General features: G+C 41.3%; 2 protein-coding genes, 1 long non-coding RNA gene and 1 other non-coding gene across 6 annotated transcripts in view; all 4 read left to right on the forward strand.

The window, feature by feature from the left end:
• The first annotated feature begins 2286 nt into the window (after window positions 1–2286).
• On the forward strand, window positions 2287–12946 carry RBMX (RNA binding motif protein X-linked). 2 transcript variants are annotated; one of them, XM_075763135.1, is made up of 9 exons: window positions 2287–2414; window positions 3868–3994; window positions 4195–4301; window positions 9767–9938; window positions 11060–11176; window positions 11545–11659; window positions 11778–11903; window positions 11980–12083; window positions 12583–12946. In XM_075763135.1, exons 2-9 carry the CDS (start codon window positions 3886–3888, stop codon window positions 12888–12890), a joined length of 1158 nt encoding a protein of 385 aa, XP_075619250.1. In that variant the 5' UTR covers window positions 2287–2414; window positions 3868–3885; the 3' UTR covers window positions 12891–12946. The 2 variants fall into 2 exon arrangements, with proteins under 2 accessions (XP_075619250.1, XP_075619251.1); XM_075763136.1 differs by having other exon boundaries at window positions 11995–12083.
• On the forward strand, window positions 4051–4123 carry LOC142603420 (small nucleolar RNA SNORD61). Its single transcript, XR_012837346.1, has one exon. It is a non-coding gene; the product is annotated as a small nucleolar RNA SNORD61 (small nucleolar RNA).
• Window positions 12947–13692: 746 nt separating the features above from the next.
• LOC142603338 (uncharacterized) lies at window positions 13693–18295 on the forward strand. Its single transcript, XR_012837252.1, has 3 exons — window positions 13693–13832; window positions 14735–14823; window positions 17268–18295. It is a non-coding gene; the product is annotated as an uncharacterized LOC142603338 (long non-coding RNA).
• Window positions 18296–21201: 2906 nt separating this feature from the next.
• The window catches only part of ARHGEF6 (Rac/Cdc42 guanine nucleotide exchange factor 6), a 41869-nt gene continuing 37003 nt past the window's right edge, over window positions 21202–26067 (forward strand). For both annotated transcript variants that reach the window (XM_075763163.1, XM_075763164.1), the window contains exons 1-2: window positions 21202–21381; window positions 22404–22487. In XM_075763163.1, the coding sequence (XP_075619278.1) occupies window positions 21217–21381; window positions 22404–22487 (249 nt within the window). In that variant the 5' untranslated portion in view covers window positions 21202–21216. The remainder of the gene's footprint in view (window positions 21382–22403; window positions 22488–26067) is intronic.

Consider the following 26067-nt stretch of genomic DNA (forward strand, 5'->3'; position numbering starts at 1 on the left):
ACTAAAAATTCACTTTAGTTTTCACTATCCATTCCAGGGAGGCTGCGGGGTTTAAATTATTCTGTATTGAAACTAGAATTTGAACCTTTTTTCATATGATAATTGGATGAGTATCTAGCTATGCCATTCTTCAGCAACTGCATTGTTATCACGTGCAGTGCCCTCCCACTTCATTACCGAAGGTCATTTTTCCCTTTTCCCATGCACAGTAACAGCATCCAGAAACTCTTAGCATCTATGCTGGAAAGGTGATCATCTTTAAGTACGTACTACAGTCTAGAGAAGTGTTTGAGAGCTACCTTCTTTTGTATTCTCAACAGATCTATGAGGTAGTCTGAAGCAATGTTGCCTTCTGCTTTCCCTAACACAAAGACCAGTTGAATATCAGTATCTGAAGAGAGGAGGCTAAGAAACTGAAGATAAGAGGAGTCTGATGTTCTCTTGTCAGGATGCAACAATTATGTGGCTCTGTGACTGTAACGGCACTGGGCAGTACTAGTAAAGTCTATAGACTCTGTGACACCTCTCAGAAATAAAGGTTTGTAGAATACAAGGGAGAACAGAAGTCACAGAGGAGTTGAGCAACGTCCATTCCATGTGTTAAGGAAGTGGATAAGGTACCATGCCGGTGGACCATACTCTTTGTCTTTGACTTTTAGAAGACAACACGACCTAGGAGACTACAGCACCATTTCCGGTTGCTTCAACACCACCCATCCCTTCCTACCCCTCCATGCCGCTGGTACAAATAATAGTGTGGGGAGGAGTCAGAAGGGCAGGATATACAACTGACATAGGTGGCATTTCCGCTTCTAGCAGGTCTATTGTGGAGCCCTGCCAGCCCATGGGACTTCTCTATGAAGACATGTTATGGCATCTGTAAGGAAAGGGATCTTGTATATACAAGCAAGACCCTGAACAGGTACTGGGCACCACTGCCTGCTCTACAGCACGGATACCCGTTGAAAGGCCTGAGGAAAGCCCACCTGACATCCTCCCACAGCTGATGCAGGTGCAGTACAGGAACATGGAGTGGCTCTGGAGACCAGCTCCTCAGACCAGACAGACGTCCCTCAGCACTGCAAATCCCTGGGAATGCGCAGGACTGGCCATTGACATCCTGTTACTCAAACCTGGGGTCAGGCACTTCACTTGAGGTTCTGTTCTCAGTCCTCTGGCTAATCCTAGTGGGATTTCAGCTCGGGAACCAGATATATTAAATAACTGTGATACATCTTGGCACTATAACCTCACTGCACAAGGGTGAGTCAGGAGCTATACGAAATCCGAAAACATTCAAGGAACCTGCAATTCTGAACTCTAAGGGTCGTTCTTCAAGGAGTAGGAATAGGTGTTAGTTACAGGTCCTGGCTACCAGTTTTCAGTCACCATGTTCACCGTGCTTCTGGAATTTTTATAAAAGGTAACAAATGGAGACAGGCAGACTTGCAAAATAGCTACCTCATTTAAAAACCACACAGAACGCATCATCAGGCAACTTCTCTTTTGTTTCTATCATTTGAAGAAGGTAACAGAAAAATCCATTTTTGTTTTTGAATTAAAAGACAGTGGTAATGAGACTCAGTGACTCTAAGAAAATAGGCCTTGTTGACTGATTAACACCAATTTGGATAATCTCCAAATTCAAATTATGGAAACTTAACCCATTTTGTATGCACAGACTTCCTCCTAATTTTTCACCTATGAGGTTTAGTCAGCAAAATACCTGCTATTCAACCTCAGATATAATAAAAAATTTAGTTGAACCAATGCAAACCTTTGTGTTATCAATAACATATTTCAAACTACACTTACTTCAGTCTCCGAGGAAGGGGTATTGACACATTAAGTAAATTAACTAAAACCGCCTTGAGACGGCTTTAACAGGACAGGGTTAACCTCCCGCACAGACGCTACCCCAAAGTTAAACCGACCCTACTGGAAGTGATTTTGCTGCCAAAGTAGCGAAGCTACCATTCCTCCGGGCGTCCCGCTCAGAAGCGGGCCGAAGAGCTGCCGCGCCCGCCAGCGGCCGAGCGGGCGGACAAAGACAAGCGCTGCCGGCAGCGGCCCGCCTTTCCTAGCCGGGAGCATCAAATCGCGCTCATTGATGGCGGCTCACGCCCCCCGCCACCCCCGGCCGGTGCACGCCCCATCTCCAAGCAGGACGGGGTGCTCCGGGCCCCGCAGCCCTCCGACAGGCCGCTCCCCGCCGCCGCGGGAGGCCTCAGCTGAGCGGCCCTGCGGCGGGGGCTCCGCGCCGGCTCCAGAGAGACCCCGGCGCCGCCGCCCCCCCGCTGGGCTGGCCGCCGCGTGCATCCGGGGCCCTGGCCGGCTGGTGACGTCAGCGCTATAAAGCCCTGCAGCGCCTTTGTTCGCTCTCATTGCGCAGTTGCAGTTCGTTTGCAGCGGAGGTGAGTGCTGGCAGGCGTGCTGAGCAGGCCTGGAGGCTCTGGGCAGGGGGAGAGCGGGGCCCTGCGCGGCGGGGGTGGGCCGTGGAAGGTGGCGGCGCGGCGAACGGTCCGGTCTGTGAGTGAGAGAGCTGTGTTCCGTACGCCCGCTGCTGCGGGCCTGAGGCGAGGCGCGGCGGAGCCAGGCCTGCCTTCCCTGTCCGCCGGGCCCCGTGTAGGGTGGCGGGAGCGGTGCGGCTGTGGTGGGGCGAGGGGGGGGTCCCAACCGCGTGAGGCGCTGTGGACGCCATTTTAGGTGCGGGGGGTTTCTGCTCGAGGTCCTGCCGCGTGGATCTCGGCATCCCCGGGGAGAACGAAGGAATGGCGGCGGCCGCGCCTGGAGGGCCGGGAGTATTGTTCAAAATGGGGGTTGAGGTGTGCTGTCGGATTAGCGCCGAAGCGGTCGCTTGGCGCTGGGAGGGAGAAGAGTCCCTGCCAAAGGTGGCCGCCATTTTGTGGAGGTGCCTGGAGACCGCGGAGGGTCCGGCACCCCCCCCCCATCCCCCGGCCCGCCGCGCGCCTTCGCGGGGTAAAGGCGGGGGAGGGGGCGGGAGGCGTCCGCGCGCGCCGCGGCCTCCTGGGCGGCCCGTCCCCCACCGGCCTCCCGCCTCCGGGGGCTGCTCCGGCCCGGCGCCCCCCGTGTGCTGGGGAGCAGCGCAGGCCCGCGGGGCGCCCTGCTGCGGCTTTCCCGCCACAGGGCTGGAGGCGTGCGGGTAAGGGCTGTCCACAGGCGGCAGGCGCTTTGCCAGGCATTTGGAGGCTTTGCTTTGTCTTCGGCTTTTTTTATTTTATTTTTAAGTCAGTCCTCCCCCGCCTTGGCTTAGCCGTGGCCTCGCTGCCGTGCTGTGTAGAACTGCAGTGATGGTCTGGTATCTGTTCAGGCTGACACGTTATGTAGGCCAGGACTTTGGCATAGTGTCAATGTACTTTAAATAATTTAAGGAATGAGCTTAATTTAGAATACTGGCCCAATGTGACAGTAAAGTTAATATCTTGGTATTATTTGACATATTAAGTAAGTTTCTTGAAGCATCTGTGGCGGGATTTAGAGGGAGGGAGTGCTAGGATTGCCATCGAGGGCAAAGAAACAGTAACTCTGAAAGACTTTTCATGTTCACCAATACTACGGATCTTAAGAGAGTTCTCATTAGTGCTGTGTTGCACTCTTTAAAGTTAATCTATATTTGAAGTAGACTAAGTAATGTGAAGAAATAACTGAAGGCAGTACTACTTCTGGTTGTCTCTGTCTAAAAATTTTAATTTTGTCCTTTACACCTCGTATCTCTTCATTGACATCTTGCTCAAGAAAATTAGCTTGTGGTTTTGAGGAAGGAAGTCATTTATATTCCATGAGATGGTATGGAAATCTCTGATGAAGTCTGATGTTTTGTTAATAACAACCTTCTGCTTTTAATAGGCCATTTGTGGAATCAAAATGGTTGAAGCAGATCGTCCTGGGAAGCTGTTCATTGGAGGCCTGAACACAGAGACTAATGAAAAAGCCCTTGAGGCTGTATTTGGCAAATATGGACGCATTGTGGAAGGTAAAAAGAAAAACCTTGCTGTTTTAAGACGCTAAAAAATATAAAGCAACAGCATAGCTGTGATGACACTTTTGGCATTGATCATCTGAAATGATGGTGCTTTCATGTCCTCTAAGAAGTCCTGAGCTTAAAAGGTTAAATAAAGGTTAAGTCTTACTGCCTCATTACAGGAAAGGGTAACCTGTCTTTTTTTTCTGCAGTCCTTTTGATGAAAGATCGTGAAACCAACAAGTCCAGAGGATTTGCATTTGTCACATTTGAAAGTCCAGCAGATGCGAAAGATGCTGCCAGAGATATGAATGGAAAGGTAGGAATTAAGACCAATTGTATATTGCTGTTCTTACCAGCAATATTGATCTTTGGGGTAAATCAACTAGTAATAAAACTTGGAAAGACAGTGGGTTAGAAGATCCTGGAGAGAAGTCAGCTTTAAATGTGGCAAAATGTCTCTCTTCCATTAAGCTGGAATCACTTTTTCCTGATTCTGGATTTGACAGTAGAAAGTGAAGTCTGGTGGTCAGTCAATTAAAATACATCTTTTTTTTTATTATTGATGATGGAGGGCTTTCTAGTAGTCAGCTCTTGATTCTTGCACATCTCCTATGTTTTTGTTTTATCACATTTGAATGCAGTACTGTGTAAATTACACTTCAGGGAAGTGACTGATCTGAAAACTATTAATGTTTCCCTTAACATGGGTTTAATGTGACTTCCCTACTGTGCTGAAGTGTTGATGTTCTATCTGGTCGTCTGTAGATATCCTCATACATTTGTGAGTTGCATCATCAATCTACTTGGCATGTATGAGGAGCGTCTTGCCAGTTAATGTGAAATAGCTTTGCAGTTAGCCAGCAAGTGAATTTGCTTGTTTACACTCTACAATGCAAGGATATGACTTAAGAGGAAGTAAAAATTGAATGCATATGTAATGTCTTTAAAAAGAAAAACCCGAGAATTTGGAGCAAAAGTTCTGTGATAAATACCAGGGTAGTTCGTCAAAGGGTTGTAGGCTATTGTGGTCTGTGTCTGTTCCAGCATGTGTTTGAAAAAGGTAGATGCAAGTTTGCAACTTAATGGTCAACAGCTGGTTGTTATCTTCACAGAGGTCCTGTCTCTTCAGGCTGTCTTGTCAGTTAACTTGAATTTCAGATTGATCTTTCATGCATAATCTGAACAGTTGTGTTAAGGTCATGCTACGTTGGCCTTTCTCTAAGCAGTGTCTCTGAGATGCCATTCATGAAGAAGCCTCTACTGATTATGATTAGTGCTTGGGATATTGATAGCTTTGTCTTCTTAGTGTAAGATGTTGAAGTGAAAGAAAAATGTCAGTCATTGCAGTCAGTAAGTAAAGCATAATGAGTATTTGCACTTCAAGAATAAGAAAATTAGCTTGTTCTGGTGTTCACAGTGAACACAAATAGTAAAACTTCCATTTTGCGTTACAGCAGACTTTCTGCTCTGTGTACTGAGTTTCTGGGTGCTTCATGACAACCTCATGACAATTAGTGTTACTTTCTTTGGAGACTCACTTCCTTTTTAAACAAGTTAGTTTCTGTCAAGGCAGAGGGTGACAAGTCAGATAATGTCCATTCTGTACTGGCCTAAACATCCTTAGAGGTGTTCCTTTTATTGAATTTATTTCTCCGTTGTGTAGTTTGCTACAGTTCTGAAGACTTGTTTACTGCAGTTCTTAAACACTGATTTCCTCTGAAGTAGTCATTACACTGAACCCTCACCCAAGGTAACTTCAAGCACCAACAACTAATTATCAAACTGAAAGGAGTTCAGTCACTAATCCTAAGTATGGAGTGCAACTTTCAAATGAAAATCCCTCTGAAAATAATCACCAACTATTCTATATCTTGAATGTTGTGGCATGTGCTCAGTCACATTGGAAACATTCAGGGAGGTAATGCTTAGTATAGTAGTTAAATGAGATTGGATGTGGCTGAGGTAATGTCTACGTGTTCTGGAATGCACCGTCTGCATCACTGTCAAGAAATGCTAGAAAGTACTGCTGCGTGGATCATCATTCTCATGGTTGCTGTCTTCAACACTGCAAATCTAAAAAAGCCTTCGTCTGCTTTGAAATTTGAACAGCAAATAGTGTATGAAAAGAACATCCTCACTCGGGATTTGGCCTAGAACGACCTTTTTAATGTAAACCTTAGGTGCTGCTGTGCTACAGTGCAGTTCTATACTGGTCTAGTTTCGTTCAACCATGGATATGAAAGATGTGGAAGATGTTCATGAGGCTGTCTCTTGTCATCGTCTTCAGAAAGCGTTCTAGACAATAAGTACCAAGCTTGTGCCTGAAAAAGACTCCATGTTCTAGATCTGAGGAGCGATGTTGGAGGCAGGCTGTGGGAAGAGGTCACTAATAAATCAGAACTTGGAATTCTATTTGGAAATGATGGATTGGAGTGCTTATGAGAATTACAGACACTTAAGAAGAAGCAGCAGAAGCACTGTGCAGACAATACTTCAAGCAGTCTGTAAGGAGTTAGTTGACCCGTCTAGCCAGGGGGACGTGTTCTGCATCGCCAGCATGTTGCTCATTCTCTCATTCCAAAGGAATTCAAAGTTACAGCCAGTAGAAGAGGCTGACTTAGATTCTGCAAGAGTAAATTTGGATTTGATATTTAGCTTTGCAAATGTTCATGAGAAACGTATATCCCACATTTTGCTCCTTCCTGGGTGAGGGGAAGGAAGAGGGTTAATCATATTTCATTCTAAAATGGGACAAGAATAGACTAGTCTAAGCTTGCTTATTAAAGATTAATTTCAGTCCTGCAGAAAGAGGTCAGGAGATAATGATTTTAGAGTCAGGGTGGAGATTTTTCACTTGAATTACTTTCTCTGCAGAATTGGATCAATGTTAGCATGGCTGAGCAGCGCTGAAGAAATGTTAGAAGTACTTTATCACAACAAATTATTAGCCTTCTTTAAGAACCACCTTAATTGCATGGTAGACGAGTCTGCATTGTAATGTCACGAAATGCACATGCTTATATGGACACAAGTGTGAATACTCCCAAGTCTGTAGTGGTCATTCTGTGCAGCAGGCTGTTCTCATGATCGTTTGGTTTTAAGTCCTGAGGACAAAATGGATAATTAAAGAGAATCTGACCCTGGAGGAAATGTCTGGGACAAGTCAAAAGACTTCATTCCAGCATAGACCTGCCAAGCCAGCTGGACTGTGTTAAGAGATTGGAAGCGGATACTACAATTGAAACAACAGTCTAAACTGTACTCAGTGCTATAGAAGGTTGTCGTCTTCTAATCAACAGAAACTGTTACCAGTTCTTTTGGTGAAGAAGCAATACAATATGTAGAAGCTCAGCCTGATAAGAAATGATCTTCAGTCCTTGAATATATTTGGTGAAAGGAAGCCTGCTTGATGTGCCATCAAGGAACATGCAGAAATGGTGGAGTCACTGCAGCATCAACAGTAAAATGATCCATTGGAGAGGAAAGCCCTATGCTGTGTTAGGTTGCAGTTTCATGCAAGTTCTTCTGTAACCGTTTCTTTGGAATACTTTTTTCTGCCCCATTCCCAAAACTTTCCAAATTTCACTCATCTTTTCTGTTGGAGTGTGGAACAGTTTGCAGGGCAGTACTCTAATTCTGTTTGGTTAAGGTTCCCTGGCTCACCTTACAAAACTGTGTAGATTGTTCATTCCACATACAGGAGTTTTTGATTGCCAATCTATTTTTATCATTAAATGAATTCTATCTTAAATGACTTTTCTGCTTTTTAGCACCAAGGTGACTCTGCTTTATGGTGCCCATATCTTACTAAAAATGCTACTGTAACACTCTGAATCAAGGTTATAAACACCAACTAATGAGTGTTCGTATTGACAGCTGGTGCTTTGGGCTCCTTGAAAAAATTTATTCTGAGATGGTTTGTGTGAATTTTAACTGGTCAGTGAGATGACACCTTTCTTCTTTGACTTAAGAACCTATAAAACAAAGTTGTCCCCTCTGCTTTCAAATAGGACAAACTTTGACATATCTTCTGGTTAATTAAAAAAAAAAAGAACTTGGACCTAATGAAAGGTCATTTTGGACCTTAGGCATAGCTTTTTAAGACTGCTTGCATAAAGCAGTTTCAAAAGAGACCTATCTTTTGCCTAGGTAACATGCATAAGTGCAAGGCAGAAGGAAATAGGAGGAGAAATTATAAGGAAAGCTACCTCCTATGTAAAAAAGGAAAGGACTTGGACCTAGCATGCAGGTTTTCAGAACCCATGCGAGCAGAAGGGGATGGTGTTTGGTTTCCAAACTGGAAATAAGCTGTCAGGAATCTGCCATGAAATTGAGGACAGCAGTGGTCATGACAAACCTTAAGGCTTCAAGCCTACTGTTCTTGTTTTGAGAAGAATGACTGAGACAAGATGAATGATGATGGCAAAAGAATAATAATATAAACTGAGAAGTTCCAGTGATTAGAGGTACTGATGCTCACACCTGGAATGTTTCAGCTTGTGCCAAAAAGCCTTTTGAGGAACCTTCCATAAGTAAAATATTTTTATTAAGTCAAAGCCAAAACCAATATAACTGTGGTAGTATTTAACTTTTTTTCTCACAATGGATCAAGTTGGACCTGTTTATGTATATAATAGGTTTTTCAAACAGTAGTTAACAACTACATATGGTGGCAGAATGCATGAACTAGTAAAGTGGATGATTTCAGAGAGGGCTAGATCCTAGCAAAGAACAAAAAATATTCAGTACCTCAGTAAACAACCATCACCAGTTCAGAGTAAGACATAACTAGCAGTCATGTTCTTGTTCATTTATTGCAGCAAAGAAGTGTGATAACACTTCCTGCCTGTATAATTCATTAGTTGTCATAGCAGAGTTAAATATTTAACTGCTAAAAAAGGCAAATAAACCACGTTTGTCAGAATAGATGGCAGTAACCTAACTTCAGTAGAGCTTGTGATCTTGGCTCTGCTATAATTACCAAATGTGTGGTGTCTGAAAGATTATACAGAAATTTGATTAATTAGGTTGAGTTACTCAATGTGTCTTGCCACCTGCTTATGTGTGAGGTATAATAGTTGGCTGCAGAGTTCCTGTTACTGCAGGTGTTTTTCCGGAAAAAGCTCCCACTTGTTTCCACAAAAACAAAAAAACCCACACCACAAAGCCCCTCCACTCTGGAAATGCAAGTAGTAGAGTAAATTGTGACAGTCACCTTTTTTGAAAACCCAGCTTGAAACAGTAGAAAAGAGGGGTCAGTTATAGTCTGTCTGCTTTGTAGATGCTGACATTACTTCTGACTACTTCAGTGATCACCGTTTTATCAGGACATGAAGAAAATGTACTAAACGGCCTCCCCATTGCCAGAAACCCCAACTGAAGCTAAGATACCTTCAGCTTAATCCTGTAACTACTGGTGCAGTCCTAGTTTGGTACAAAAGTCCGTGGCAATTGAAAGTAAATTGGAGATCATAAATCGTGTTTCATTTACAGAATAAATGACATGGGGCTGCCGTAATCATTGGACACTTGTGTTTTCACTGAAAGTCCTTTCTGATGCTGCTCTGTATTTTTTTTCCATCAATACCACAAGAATGAAGTACTGTATAAATTAGGCCCAACGTGCTGCTGAGTACATGGGGACTAATACTGAAGACTGAAATCAGTTCTAGAGTTGCTCTAACTTTGTAAAATGGAAGCCCTGTTATAGTGAAGCAAGAGGGGCTTAATTTAAGAAATACAAACATGCCTGAGCAGTAAGTAAAGCAGCTTCTTCTTTAGTCATTAGATGGAAAAGCAATTAAAGTGGAACAAGCAACCAAGCCATCCTTTGAAAGTGGTGGTAGGCGTGGGCCACCACCCCCTCCACGAAGCAGAGGTCCTCCCAGGGGCCTTAGAGGTGGAAGAGGCGGAAGTGGCGCGAGAGGACCACCTTCAAGAGGGAGTCACTTGGGTATGTATTTACCTCTCTCATTATATACTTGGACAACATACAAGACAATCCCATTGGAAGATGACAATAATCCTACTGGAAAAAAGTCAAACAGCCGAATAGTGCACTCCTTGTTCTTTATTAAAATGATGAAATCTGATCTCAGCAGTTTAGTCAAATTTTTGATTAGGCAAGTACACCTTAAGAAAAGGCTTTCAAATATGAAGATTCCCTTCTACAACTAACACTACACTTGACTTTTGGCTATGAAAGAAAAGCAAAACTCCTGCCCTGCACGTGAGAAAGGAAGCTTTCTGGTGTTCAAAGCGATTCTCTTCCACCAGGGAAAGGGAACTGCCTTTCATTCTTACTAGCAACAGGTCTAAACTTACAAAATTCAAGGACTGATCCTTACAGATCATAGTGGGAGTTAGGGATGCTAAGCCTTGCTTGTTGTTACAAAATAGTAGTGCGTTGAGTTGAGGCTTTCTGAAGTGGAAGGATAGTACATTACTTGATACTGGGTATTCTTTAATTTAAAATATAGCCATTTACTCAGAGACACTTCAGTATCAAAACAAAACTATCACTTAAAGCAAGCAGCACCTGAGGTAAAACAGTAAAAGCTGTAATGCAGAAACCCCCCCCCTACCCCCCCCCCCCCCCCCCCCCCCCCCCCGGAAATAGTGAAAACTCCTGTCTTGAAGAGTCTGTGTAGTAGGTTCTACAGACTCTTCTAGTGCCTCTGTTTCCTCTCTGTAGGATCTTCTCTAGTACATCTTCCCAGGTGGCTCTTGTCTTCTGAGACCAGTAACTTGTTGAGCATTTAAGCTGTGACTGATTATAGATATCAGCTGTCTTTCTCCTTTGTGTCACACTGTGTGGCTTTTGGATAAGTTCTAAAAGACAGTTCTTGACAACAATTTAGGCTATGGAAAAGTTAGCTTGGTGGGCTCTCAGTTCTGCTAGTAGCATCTAGTAGTGGCCAAAACCCAAGAGAAGGCTTTGAGGTATAATTTTAGAGGTTTACTCTTGATCGCATATTGATAATAACAGTGCCTAGGTTATTGTAGTTCAGGCTTTAGGGGCATGCAGATGAGTATCACAGAAATAACAAGTTGCTTCATGGCTTACTCTTCTAGGGTCTTCTCGAGGGCCTCTTCCCATGAAGAGAGGTCCACCTCCACGAAGTGGAGGCCCTCCACCTAAAAGATCTGCACCTTCAGGACCAGTACGTAGCAGTAGTATGGGAGGAAGAGGTAAGGACTTCCTGAATTATTTTGTTGCTAAGTCAGCTGTAGCACCTTGATCTTTTTTCAGGAACTGTTGCAAATCATTGATTCTAATTATCCCACAGCAGATTTAATAGAATTTAGTGTATTGGTTTTCTAATCCATCAGTCTCTTCATACCAGTATAATTTTGTAGCTATTTGGAACAATTTGCTGTGATTAGATGAGAATGTTCCTTCTAGTGATGCTTTAAAACTGTACAAGCAGAAAAAGCATTATAGATGTAGGCTGTGGAGATATGTTTAAATCACTATAAAGAGTCTGGTAATACCTGCCTTAAGGAGTCTTCTGTGTGGCTAAATGCTAATTCAGTTAAAATGTGGACTTTCTCTTAAGCTCCTGTGTCACGTGGAAGAGACAGTTACGGTGGTCCTCCACGCAGAGAACCAATGCCATCACGAAGAGATGTCTACATGTCTCCAAGAGATGATGGCTATAGCACTAAAGACGGGTAAATTCTTTTATTAATTCCGTTCTGCCTTTTTTTGTTGTTGTTCAGAGAAGGATTTTGATCTCTGATCTTTTGAGGCATGACATACAGCTAACATCTCAATTCTTGTTCTTTGTAGTTACTCAAGCAGAGATTATCCCAGTTCCAGAGATACACGGGACTACGCGCCACCTCCACGAGACTATGCATATCGTGATTATGGTCATTCCAGTTCACGTGATGAATACCCCTCTAGGGGATATAGGTACCTACTGTTGGATTTTTCTCTCTGTCATTTGGTTCTTGCTGTGATCCCACTAATTTGTACTAAGTCTTAGTAGTCTTTCCTCCTATAGTGATCGTGATGGATACGGCGGTGGACGTGACAGAGACTACTCGGATCATCCAAGTGGAGGCTCCTACAGAGATTCCTATGAGAGTTATGGTAAGAATCCATTTTGAGGATCATGTAGTAATTTGTACAGGTGTCATAAAACCTGACTTTTACTAGGTTGCTCGTGTTTTAGGGGGAAGTGGCACACTTTTTTTCCCCTTACAGTGAAAGTGCAGTTGGTTATCATTTGATCATCTTGTTAAATAAGCTGTAAGCTAAAGAAGCAAAGTCTACAGTTCAGAATTGCAACTATCTCTGGAAAATATGGCTGAGTTTCTTCTCTAAAATAACAAGCTGTTCTGGAATACCCAGTAAAGAGCCTGCCTGAATAAACACCGTCTTCATTCCTTCAGAGTCTTTAAATCCACTCACTGCCTGATATGCAATCCCCACTTTAAATACCATTAACGTGGCAGATTATATTAAGAACATCTCAATACATACAAAAGAGTAGCCGTAAACATTTAATACAGCAATTCTGTAAATTCAGATTGAAATTGTTATATATAACTTATGGTGTTGCCATATTACCTGACCATTGACCCTGCAGGTAACTCACGTAGTGCTCCACCTGCACGAGGGCCCCCGCCATCTTATGGTGGAAGCAGTCGATATGATGATTACGGCAGCACACGAGATGGATATGGAAGCCGAGAAAGTTACTCAAGCAGCAGAAGTGATGTCTACTCAAGTGGCCGTGATCGTGTTGGAAGACAAGACAGGGGTCTTCCCCCATCTATGGAAAGGGGCTATCCACCTCCTCGTGATTCTTACAGTAGTTCAAGCCGTGGAGCACCCAGAGGTGGTGGCCGTGGCGGAAGCAGATCTGATAGAGGTGGAGGCAGAAGCAGATACTAAAAACACTCTTAAACTTTTGGACCAAGACAGATTACTTCTCAAAAAAAAATTGAAAAGTGGAAGTTGTTCTATCTTTACTACCAGAGGGACTACTAAAAGGAAAAGTTGTTTTTACCTTTTTTTATTGTTGCCTGTTAAGTTTTCCCCTCCATGACTTTTATGCTTTTGTGAGGAAAAGTTAAACCAATGTTTAATTTCATTTCAAAATTGTTAACATTTCTTTCAAAAAGCAGATGTTAAATGTATAAAACTTGAGCTGTGTACTAGTGTTGTAATTTTCAAAGTAAAGTTTCCCTGAAATGCCACACTTCCCATCTGATTTTCCTCATGAATGGAACAAGCAGTTCTTAAGAACTTCCACACAACATCCAACCATCTAACCTGGAGATGGATTGTTCTACATGTTCAGCATCTCATTCTTAAAAGTATTGCTTGTGATTTGGAGGGTGGTGGGGATATTCCACACAAAGTTCAGTTTTGCCTAGAATTTGAAGTCACGGTGTTCCCAGTACAAAATGCCTTCAGATCCTTGTGTAAAGAAAAATAGAGGATATCATTCACTTAACCTGAAAAAGCAAGTGGATAATACTATTTTCTGCCTTCCTTCTGTTTCATGGGGAGTTTGGAAAGATCTCCCCTCCAAATAAATCATGTACATGTAAGTCAGCTACAGAATACTGTAAAAAATAAAAAAAAAAACCCTTGACCAATTCCATCAAAGAAGCTGCAAAACGATGCTTACTCATACTGTTTCAAATTTTTGCAACTCTGTAGTGTTTCACTTTTAAAGGAACATCTTTGATTCCAAAGGAGAAAATAAGATAAGCAAAGAAGTCTTTCTCTCCAACTTCTCAAAGGCTTATGGCTTCATAAAAACAAGTGAATCTTTCAGCATTCCACAGCTGATTTAAAGCATCAAATGCCTGTGAAACAGCAAAGATGGTAAGCAAAGCAAACTAGTTTTTCAGTCTAAGTCAAAATTGAATCAAGTTATCTTCCTCTAGTACAGTAAGACAAGCTGCACATTATGGCAATGGAAGTGCTGTCTAGGTTTAAAAAAAAAAGGAAAAGAAATACTTCAATACATTAGAACTTCTCAAAATTCAACATTTCTTCTTGGATAAAAGCATTTATGGCACCAATTTTGAAACTAAAGACATAATGCAGCTCACTGTAGACAGAATATTGTCAAGTAGGGTTGGGAGGGGGTATTTTGTGCCCAGTATCTTTCAGTGAAGATGCTTAAAGAGGCTGCATATACTATATTAAACAAAATTAAAGCCTTGTGAAATGAGGAATTGGTTTAGATTGACAAATACCACCTCGGCTATTGGGAGTTTGAAGCAAGCCATTGCAAACTTGACGTTTAGTTGGATGCCTGACTCTGTTTAGTTTGACACTGCGTTACAGGGATATCTAGTACATGTGGCAAAACCTGTGGCAAGTTGTTATGACTCAGGTAAAGCCGTGAAGTTCAAAAGATGCTCTTGAATATAGTAGACATGAAGACCTCCAACTAAAAAAAAAAAAAGGCACAAACCCAAAAGCTTTGTACTACTCTTTAGTCCTCAGTAAATTTTGTTGTTCAACTTAAGAATTTAACATGGCAGTGCACCATTGAAAAGGAATGAGAATCCATAAGCCATGCAACCTGTCACTAAGCCATCCCAGTCCATTCCAAGCCAGTGAATCCTCTACCACTTAAAAGAGAAGTAGTAAAACTTGCAACAGAATAATCTGCAGTCCTAAGCTTGTGACTTTTTTGAAATGGGGGAGAGCACTATAGGTTGACTCATGCTGTATAAATGTATTTTTCTCAATTTGTTTTATCTCCTTGATTGCAGGGTGATAACTTCTAGAAGATACCATGGAAGTAATGCTGGTTCATCTGTGTTGATGACAGAGATGAATGGTCACTGCACCAGGACATAAGGTAAATACTATACAAGCGTAATAGCTGGAAGGAAGATTTCTGGTGGGTCTGTGTTTATAGATTTGGATTGATATTGGTGGCTAAATAATATTTCAACTTCTGTTTTAGTTTTGGAGGAGGAAGTTTAGACTTTTTAAAAGCCTACCAAGTTAGGAATGACAGTGAGAGACTTCTTTCTTACCTGCAGAAATTGGCCCAGTTTGGCTATAGCCGAACATAAAATATGATTACAAATGCACTTTAACTCATGCTGCAGAGAGTACTTAGTCTAGGAATCTTCATAAGACCAAACCATAAAAATCTGAATTGGAACAATAAATGTCAGTACAGATGTATAATCTGTCTTGTTAAATGTGTGGAATGTGCAATTTAATAATTATGCTGATTATAATCTTTGATTAGGAATTAATCTCTGCAGAGGTCCTTGGATTAAATTGGCAAACTTCCAGGCATCTCCAGAACGGTTTAAGACTTTGTAGGTTAACTGTGTGTTTCATGACTCTGAAGCCTACTCTATTAAAATTATTTTTCGAGTAGATTTAGGAGCAACTGTCTTCAGAGTTTATGTGGAAGAGTAGCTATCTCTTCTGTTTCCCTGATAACTGACCAGGAAAAAAAAAGTGGTAGTGACTGTCATGCCAATACAGCTTTTCAGAAAACTTTTCTACTAAATAATTATTAAAAAAAGGGAAATCACTTTTAATGATTGCAAAATCTGTTAAAATTTAGTATAGAGTGAAGGATAAGGACATCCCTTTTTCAAGGGAAGTATTTATATAGGAAGTGTATGCACTTTTTATGAGATTTTTTTAATTAGTTTTCAAAGTACTCTGTAAATATAAGAACGTATTCTGCTGTTAGTTTCAAATACTGCTTTTGAGAACCAACTTTAAAATGATGACAAGAAAAAGCTGTAGTTGGTATAGTGTTAATCTGACATATGGTCACTGATTTCAGGGAAGTTCATTTTGTGTGAAGGTTCTGTTGCATACTGTGGGATGTTCGTAATCTCAGTTTATTCTTGTGAGTCTCAGCAACAGCAGGTAAATATCTGTGCAATGCTTTTACCAGAATATGCCAGCAATATTTTGGTAAATACTGATAAATAGCTACTGTTACCTTGATAAAGAAGGAAAAATACGCTTCCATTTCAGGGTACTGGATTGTACTTCAGATTAAATACAGAAGTACCATGGGTATTTTCTGTTCTGAGTCAAAGGAAGCATATAGTTAAAAGCTGCTACCTGACCAACCTTATTTTTCTGTCACTCGATAACATTTCAACCAACAAAAAAGCATTACTTTCCTTATCTTCACATTTCTCTTAAGCTTGAAATACTTAAATAACAAACCTACTGGAAAGGACGCTGTTTCAACTGTAGGTGTTTTAAAGATTAAAAACCCTAACCTTTTTTCATTTAAAAATCATTGATGTCAGTAGTATGGCACCAAAGTGGATTAGGGAAATGGGTCTAAAAGAAAGCTCCCCCACCAACCTGCAAAAAATTGGCAAGAGTCAATTTTTAAATATACAGTTTGAGGCTGATAGAGATGATGAATCCTTTAATAAAGAAATGGAGTACTGACTTTAATATGCAGCATCCTAGGCAACTTAAAAAGGTTTTGCCAAATCATCATACAGCTTGCATCAGAATGTTTTAAACTTTTTTATATGTATGTGCCATGTTAACTTCAATTGTCTGTATTAGCTGGGAAGCTGAAGGTTAATTACTCTTGGCAAGTTAAAAAGCTTCTCTCTTTTGGAAAAATTGCTTTTTTTCTCAATTTACTAGATGTGTTTTGTCACTTACTGGTGGTAGTGGGCCATGTTGTAATTAATAAAGATACTAAAACTAAAAGCACACTTTCTCAGCCTACTCTGCAGCTTATAAACCTTTCCAAATTCAACAGGCATGGTGACCACGTTAGTTTAGGGAGCGGTAAATGGAACTTAACTGACTACGTGGCAGGAAAGGTAATACTAACCTTGTAAAAAAATAAGGATGTAATTGTACTAATTCAGTAAGCTGTTCACCTTTTCTTGACCACAAGTTTTACTTATTTTATAGCACATCATTACATACAGATTAGTACCAGTTTATTGCAGGACTCCTGAGTATCATGCAGAGATGGTCAAGAGCTGGTTGGATTTTGTGGTAGGCAAGAGTTTGCAGGGGGACATGCACAGGAATTACAGAGGCTTTCCTTAGTACTTGCTCTGGACACAGTGTTGTACAAGAAGTGTGCATTACTACAAGTAGTCTTCGTATTGTTTTGGTGATTGTAGTTAGCTATTGATGTATTTTCATACTGTTGAGACAAATGGAATGTAATCCAAATACATTCATTGTGTATATAAAAACAAATCAACTCAAAGATGATTTATCTTTTCTGTCTGTCTCTTGGTTTCTCAGAGTGTACTAACTTGCATTTTCTCTTTTCAGTTATGGTGACTAGAAGGCAGCAGTGCAGCAGTGGATATGCATTGGAAAATCGAAGGATAACAAAACGCAACCGATGAAGCTTGGCTTTTGAGTGTCGAGTTACCCAGTATTTCTTCTAGGTGGTTGTGTTAGCATTCAGGAATTGCCTTTGAAAGTAGCACTACTAATCTATTGGGTATAAAAAAATTCTCAGGTAGAAGTCAGTTGCTGTCTGCTGTAGCTAACATCTTCCAAGAGTCAAGAGTGAGCCTTTTTTTCAGTCAGTATACATGCATCATTTATCAGTAGATTCTGCAGCAGAAAAACATTCCAGGGTTGCCCTGTATGTAGGGTGCTTTCCCTTTATGTTGGGGAAAAAAAAAAAGAACAAGTTCTATAAAAGTGAGCTTTAATACTCTAAAGTACAGAGGACTAGATTGTTACAAATTCTTCTTCACCAAGTAACTTACTATATTCTTGACATGAACAGTTCTATAATTGTCCAGGTCTTCTGGATGAGGAAGGAAGTGTTGATGTACTGAGACGATACTAACGATAAATCCCCAGAATAATTACGTGTTCTTGTATGTATTAGCTTCTCACAAAACTCCAGTCAGCACTGCATCTCTTGCAGCAAGATGCTTTCTTCAAAACTTTGCCTTGGTTTTGATGCATTTTATCTTATGTATATGTTGCGCCAATGTGTGAGAGGAGTCCTCAGGCACCAGTATTTCATGTAGAAAACTAACTTCAGATTGACTGAAGTACTTAAACAGTTGTGACTAATAAAATTTATATTGACCATTGACTATGGTAGACAGAAACTGATCTCATTTAAACAACTAACACTCAGTTTGTAATGAGTAGCTAAACAAAAAAGCATTCATACCTTCTCTAAGGATTTAAAACTACCTTTGGGTTTTGGGCTAAGAATATCACTTTAAACTTCAGTTACGGACTGCAGATTTTAGGAGTAAGTCTGCCTGGATGTAGCAGATGGATAGAATTGCAGTATTTCCCAGGGCTAATAAATTTACTGTTAAACAAAAGCATTACGGGTTTTGGGGTTTTTTTAATTAAAATAAAATACCTGTTAGCGACACTTGCATGGTAGAAGAGATTACTAGTGTTACATATTGATGGATGTTTATTCTTACAAAGTGGTCTCAGAGTGTCTTCCTTAAGAAAGAATATATGCTGTAATTGTAAGAGACTCCTTTTTCAGGAGTAGCTTATAGTCTGGGTACTGCTGCTTAGACTAAACCACATCATCCTAACTAAAATCTAATGCCAACATAGAAGCTGTCATAGGAAAAAAGATTGATACCTGCCTAAAATAATGAGCATGTACCACCAATGTAAGTTAGCTCATGCGCTGACTCAGACTTCTGAATTGAAAGTCACTAGTTGAAATGAAAGGCAGCAGTAGATTCTGCAGCAGAAAAATATTACAGCATTTTCTTTGTATTGGGTGTTTTCCCTTCATGCTGGAAAAAAAAAAAAAGCAAGTTACATAGAAGTGAGTGACTTTGAGAATGTTTTCTGAGCATCTGAACACTGTTCTTGACTTGCTCCTATTCCGGTGCTGTTACTGATCTATATGCCATCAGAGTCATTTGATAATTGGGTTCAGAGCACCCCCATTTCTTTTTTTTTTTTTTTTTTAATCTGTGCTATAAAGTCATCAATGGTGTAAATCAGGCTGCAAATAAAAGTGTATTTGTGACTTGGGGGTGGAGGTTGACTCTGCAAGAGCCAATTCATTTGATTTGTCACTGTCAACAAATAACCAAAGTTAAGTCTTCTCCAAAGACCAAAGCAGAAACTTCGTCAGTGGCTGTGCCTTCATACCCTGGGTTTGCCACAGAATTGATTTTAGCATAGGGGTGGGTGAGCAAGCCGGAACATTTTTAAGGTGGGTCCTTTCTGAAAGATGTAAAGTTGGTTTTGAGGTGGCTAATCAGAAATACCTTAAATTTGGGGGCTTTCTGAATATGCATATGTCTCCAGGTCAGTCTTTCAAGCAGTTGGTAAGTGTTCAAGATGTGGAAAGTACTTTCATTTAATTGTAGTTGCAACCATTAACATTGCTTGGCTGCAACAGCTGCATGTGAAATTAGTCTGGAAACAGCCTGCCTAGCTACACAAAAAAGGTTTGCTTTAGAGCGGGGAACGGGTGACGTACTCTTGTGTTCAGGTTTGTAACACAGTTTAATGAAGCAGGTGTGAAATTCTCCCTGTGTTGAAATACTTTTGCTCTTTACATCAGAACTCATGTTCTGATTAGATGACTGAAGTGGATATCTGTCTTCCATATAGAAATGTTCATCCCCAGTAGATGAATGAGTATTACCAGTTGTCTTGCCTACTACAGATTCAGGAAAAGAAAAAGCAAGCAACAAAAGTGGAGACTGCAAGTACTTCTACAAAATAGTAGTGCTCATGAGAACTGGAAAGAAAACCACCACTAACATTCTTGTAATTAGTTATAAACTTGAAATGTTTTGCATGCATCTGGATAGTTGTAGATTTATTTCACCAGATGGTAATGAGTTTGGGGATTTAGCTTGAGCCAGCTTTGCTGTTCAGACTGGCTGCAGCGATGTATGACTAGTATTTCCACACAACAGAGAGCTGGAACTTGTCCCCATGTCCTCACAAAGGTCAACAGTCTGTCTAGCCCTAAAAGGGCAATTCTTGTTTCTTCCTGGTGATGTTACAAATGATCCTCATGTAGGTCCCAGCACCAGTCTTACGTAAGACCTGGAAAGTGGAGACACAAAGCCATGGATGTACATGTAACCATTGTATGTAATTTATACTTTCGCTGTTCTCTTTCTGCCTACCCTTTACTAGCCTAAGTGGTCTGATAGCGCCCATGTCTCGGAAAACAGTTGTTTCAAGTACTAGGGTTAGGAATTGGCTCAGAATATTGTCACTGAGAAATTCTGATCTCTAGGGTAATTTGTTCCTATTTTAGTACTCTAGTTAACTTCTTTGGCATCATGAACTGAGAGAATGGCTTTGTTTTCCATCTGTTCTGGTGAAAGGGCAGCTAGAAAGGAAGATTGCAAGATGACTGGACTTTCTAAATATGACTAATGGCGATGGTTAACACTGTCCCAGAGCAGGGTGAAAATCTCCTGATCCTACATCTTTGTACAGTATATCCTGGAGAGCTGGTGGAAAGGGACATTTTCATAGGACAAGTAAAGCAGTTGGAAAGTTTCTTGCTCAGCTTTGGATGACTTAAATTTATGAACTTTTCAAAGTTATCCAAGATGTTTATTTTCAGAAATTACCATCTTCCAAAAATCCATTTTGGATTATATGTGCACTTCTTGTATAAAATAGTTGAAAAAGTAGTTTTTCTCTACATTAAGTGTATGATTGATTTACTTTCAAAAATCAGATCTTTCGAAGTATAAAACTACTATAAAAGGCAATTTTGATAACTGGGGTTGCCACATAAAGTTGAAAAATATTTAAAGTTAGTGTGACGTTCCTCCTAATCATCTTTAGTTCAGTTTTAATACTGTAAATACCTCATTATTTACAGTATAAAAGACAAATTTACCTCTTTGGGCAACAGCAACAAGTTATGACCAAGTTTACCAGGTGATGGGATGCCAGCTGCCACAAGGAGGGAGTCACTATGTAAGATCTTTTTGGTGGAATAAGTATCCACATGAAATACTTATATTTTCAATAATGTTGAAAATGTGTAGTTAAAGGTCTGCTTTCGCTGTCTCTAACAGCGCTAGAACTTTTATTTTAAAGAAATAAAAGTTTCTTACTTTAGAGTTACAGCACTTCTGGTTCTTCAGATTTGGTGACTTTCTGTGCCGAGCAAAAAAAAAAAAAGTTTCACACTTGAGCTCTGCAAGCAGCAGGAAGATGTAATCACGGATGTGGGTTCCAGCAAGCTGCTGCACGGGAGAACTGCGCTGTGGCGGCACAACTCTCCGCGATGAATCCAGAAGAACAAATTGTAACGTGGCTTATTTCATTAGGAGTTTTAAATTCCCCTAAGAAAATAGTAGATGATCCAGAGGAGTTCCTGAAAACTTCTCTGAAAGATGGAACTGTGCTTTGTAAACTCATTAATCGACTTCTTCCGGGATCTGCAGAAAAGGTAACTCTTTTGGATGTATTTTGCTAGCCTGAAAGGGAGTGTTGCTCAGTAAAACACTGCCCTGGTCACTTTGAGGTATGGTTTGCTTTCGTGAGATGAGCAAGCAGCGTCAGAGGGATGAATACTTTACGTTTCAGTTACTACCTGTATCTAAATGAGGGTGAAGTACGACTGTAGCTTTAGTTCTTTGATTTTTGTCTCTACATCCAGAAAAAAAAACCCAAAAGGTTACAGTTGGCCAAGTTACACGTGTTCATTCGGTGACAGGAAATACCGGGCCTACCAGAGATGAAAATATCTTGGTTTTGAATAGAAGGATATGCAGTCTGTATTTACGTAAATATCATTAATTACAACTGTAAATATATTCACTCTTTCAGAACTCGTTAGGAAATGCGCTAGAAGAGCAGATTAGGTTAGGAATAAATAATAAACCTTGCACCCATGCCATTTTGAAGTGTCCCAAGGCCAGCGAATCCATTGGCACTGAAGCCATTTAAGCCACATGAGTGCCTTCTATTACAGTTTTATGAAGTAGATGTTCAGAAAGTCCAGAAGTGTGATGAGTAACTGCAGGAGAAAAAAGGGAAGGAGTCCAATGAGAGATAGGAAATCGCAACACAGAAGAGAAGCTGTTTCATTAAAAAAAACCCCAGGTTCTCCACCCTGTAGAACAGGAACCTTTATTAAGCAAAAATCAGTTTTGCTAGCTCCTTATCTTTTGCTTGGACATGATGGTTGGGGGCAGTGTGTTCTTAAAGGTCATTGATTTCCCACTGTCACTTAGGGCACTGTCATATGTTGACATTCAAAACAAGATGCCGACCATTTCGACGTATGCATCACTTCCTCCAGTGGCTCGCTCTTCCTGCTTCGACAGCTTGCCTGCCACCCCCATCCGCCCCCTTAAGAAGCTTCCCTAATTCAGTATAAAACGCACATGTCAATATTCATGCAGGCCTTCCAAATACAGGCTATACAGAAGGTAATGCAATAGATCTCAGTGGATTTTCTTTCTTTAGTATTGCCTGGAGCCTAAAAATGAAGCTGATTGCATCGGTAATATTCAAGAGTTCTTGAAAGGCTGTGCACTCCTTAAAGTGGAGGTAAGTCAACTTGGATCCTTGTTTTTAATGTTGTAACATGCTTGTTTAATCAGCCTTCTGAAAGGAAGCCAGGCACCAGAGAGAGAAAATTGGTAGTTGTTCCTCATCTTTTGTATTAATAACATAAATTAGTGCATGGGTAATTTAATATTCTGTCTGGAGAATTTGGAAACAGAGTGTATTGACTGTGAGCTTAACAGTTTCCTTCTCATCTTTTGAGATAAACAGAAATGGTCAGGTAGAAATACATGCAGCACTAACGGGAGCTCTGTCTAAACAGAGTTAAGCAGTGTGGACCTGTTCACATTTTTTTTCATTATTAGATGGAATTGCAGGTTTTAGCCTTGCTTTCACATGAAATATTCTTAATACTGCAGTATTTTTCATCCCTCTGCAAGTGTTGTGCGAGAATCTGCCAAACATAATATTAAATTTATCCTTACACATAAAAATAATGCTAATGAAGACAAAAGACACCTTTTTGGTGGCTGTTTCTGATCCTACCTATATGCTGATTCTTATGCTTAAGAATAGCTCATATTTGCAAGATCAGAGTCTAAATGAATCACTGGAGTTCAGCTAATTTTGCCATCAAATTTTTACTAAGTACATACGGATTTAAAATATAAAGACTTTTGTACCACACTTAAATTCCTACAGTAAAAAACAAACCTGTAGCTGAGAGCCGTCACTGTCTTGTCTGAAATATGCTCAGCATTGTGGAAAAAAATATATTCTGAAGACAAATTCTGCCAGAAGCCAGGACAGCATCCTTGGGCATTACACAGAATATTCATGCACCACAGTGAGAAAAGTCCAACCTATGGCAGCTCTGTTCCTGCGCTTTTCCTTTGAAGGTCTAAAGAAACAAAGAGCCTTTCTTCTCCTCAGAGCTTTTTAGCTAACCAGCGTGAAATTTTGCTTATTCCAGAACTGTTTCAGTAGCCTGTTGTGTCCCAGTAATGCATTTCTCAGAGCCTGCTGCAGCAGCCCAGTTTTAAGAGCAGATATATAGAGAATCACTGAAGGCCTATCGCAGCAGAAATCAGTCATTGCCAGTCTTGGGTACTGACTGTGTGATTTCCTCCATTTTTCAGAGAGTTTATTTTTCTGTTTGAAAACTAATCACAGTTGTGGTGGAAAATATTTAAAAATAGGAGTCTTAAACAGCTACAAGACAGGACAAGGGAACAGTCCTCAACTGCAGGGCTTTAACATAGTTTTGAAAGCCAGTTCTGCAATATTGCAGTCACACTCCACAATTTTCAGATGCTAGGAACAACATTGTGTGTCCAGCTCTGGGTGTTGCCCCAATCCTCCCTGTGCCTTTTCTTCCTTGGTTTTAATTAAGAAAAGGTTTCTGACTCCTGTTTTCTTCTGATTTATAACCTCCTTAATCTTTGAAATATTCTGACCCTTCAGTAACTTCCCTAGCGCTCATGTGATTGCCCCTGTCTTGGTCACTGTGAAAGGAGACCTCAAAAGCTGAATAAAAGCTCAAATCTCTCAAGCTCAAGTTCAAATTTTGGAGCAAAATGAAAATTATTTCTTCTTATTTTTTTCCAAAATATTGTCATATTAGAACACCAAGCGACAACAGGAATTTTGCTTCTTCCTGGCTCCTCTCTGTAGCCTCAGGCAGAGGAATGCTCCAGGTAGGACAGCTGAGATGGTGGGCAAGACATGGCACAAGTCAGGCTGCTTATGCTTCCCTCTGGCTCTATTCCTCACATATTGCCAGCTTCACTGAGTGCTCTGAAGGCAAAGCCAGAGGAGACATGAAACCCCCCTGCCATCTGTTCCTTCTAAATGCTGCCCTGTTTGGACCCTCTTGGCAAAGAGACTCTAAGAAGCATACCTATAGGTGGTCCTCCCTCATGTCTGCTGCTTAGTTTGCCTTGGGAAGAGCCATGCCCTTGAGAGGAGGGTTCTCTGCAGCAATTTACTCTGAAAGCACGCTTCGAGCATCGGAACAGGCAGGGAACCTTCTGGTTCCAAGATTTATTGGCAAGGAAGTTGCGGTGATCTGGTGTTATGTCTAAGGAAGATGAGCATAGGATAGAAAATCTGTTCTGCTCCAGTAGCCTAGCTTGAGAAAGGAGTAACATCAGGAAAGCTCTTGGCCTAATAGGTTTGAATTCCCCGACTGCCATCCTGCTGCTTACCCAGACTTTGGATTTGACACTAAAACCCTAATGGTTCTGCCAAATTCTGCCCTTCTCCAAATGCCAGTCTTGTTCCTTAGATATGAAGAAGTAGCCCGGGACTGGATCCAAGCCACTTCTGTCTTGAGACTGACAAGTGCATGTTAAGGTCAGAGATTCTGTTCCTGTTGCAGATGTGAGCAAAAGAGGATGTTCTGAGGAAATTCAGAGGTCACAACTTCTACTCTGGATACTGCCTTGTGCAAAAGGGCCTTGTCCTGGGGTTTCTCAACCATGAAAAACTTCACATGTGACATTAGCATCCCATCCTAGCATCCCATGGCTTCGTTGTACTTTGCCAAAGCAGCGGCTACCTTCATACTATTATTTAAATTTGTTTTTGTCGTAGACATTTGTACAGCTGTCATCTGGAGCTGAATACATCCCTTCACTGAGCATCGCTAGTGTGCAGGGAAGGTGATCAGTGTGGACTGTAGGGTTTCCAACAGCATTCTGTTGAAACCCAAGTCCCACCTTCCACTGAACGCATACTGCTTGCCAATCTCTTCCAGTGGGAGGGCACGCGAAGAGGTTACTCCTCCAGAGCTACAGACATGTACTTCCCTCCTACCCTTTTCTGTTGTCCTGGCAACTCAGTCTTAGGAACTGGAGGAAAGATACAGCAAGGCACAACCAGCACCTTCTCCCATTTTACAGGAACAGTGAAACATTTGGATGTAGCGGAAAGGATGGAGAAGGACACTCTGTGACCTTCCTGCTCTGAGGTGGCTCTGTTAAGTTCAGCAGCTCTACAGACTGGTGGTGTGAGCTGGAAGAGTCCATCTCATTGCAGGGTATAAATAACCAAACTCTTCCTTAGCTTCAGCCCAGGACTGAAAGCTGCAAAGATTTGCTGCTTCAAATGTGTTTGTCCTAAGAAAGAAGGCAAGCAGGAGAATCACAGAATGGTAGGAGTTGGAAGGGACCTCTGGAGATCATCTAGTCCAATCCCCTTGCTAAAGCAGGATCACCTAGAGCAGGTGTCCAGGCAGATTTTGAATATCTCCAGAGGAGAGTCCACAACCTCTCTGGGCAGCCTGTTCCAGTGTGCTGTCACCCTCAAGGTTGAAGAAGTTTCTCCTCATATTGAGATGGAACTTCCTATGTTCCAGTTTGTGCCCATTGCCTCTTGTCCTGTCACTGGGCACCACTGAAAAGAGTCTGGCCTGATCCTCTTGACACCTGCCCTTTAGATATTTATAAGTATTGATGAGATCCCCCTCTCAGTCTTCTCCAGGCTAAACAGACCCAGCTCTCAGCCTTTCCCCATATGAGAAATACTCCAGTCTCCTAATCATCCTCATAGCCCTCCGCTGGACTCTCTCCAGTAGTTCCCCATCTTTCTTGAGCTGGGGAGCCCAGAACTGGACACAATA

The sequence above is a fragment of the Balearica regulorum genome, chromosome 11 (assembly GCF_011004875.1).
Source record: "Balearica regulorum gibbericeps isolate bBalReg1 chromosome 11, bBalReg1.pri, whole genome shotgun sequence".
NCBI lineage: Eukaryota > Metazoa > Chordata > Aves > Gruiformes > Gruidae > Balearica > Balearica regulorum.

What these genes read in the sequence shown, in the direction of transcription:
- RBMX (XM_075763135.1), top strand. Translation starts at nt 3,886, where the DNA reads ATGGTTGAAGCAGATCGTCCTGGGAAGCTGTTCATTGGAGGCCTGAAC. An exon ending in CCAGAGATATGAATGGAAAG is followed by an intron (nt 4,302 to 9,766) that starts GTAGGAATTAAG and finishes CTTCTTCTTTAG; the next exon opens with TCATTAGATGGAAAAGCAAT. An exon ending in AGATTCCTATGAGAGTTATG is followed by an intron (nt 12,084 to 12,582) that starts GTAAGAATCCAT and finishes TTGACCCTGCAG; the next exon opens with GTAACTCACGTAGTGCTCCA.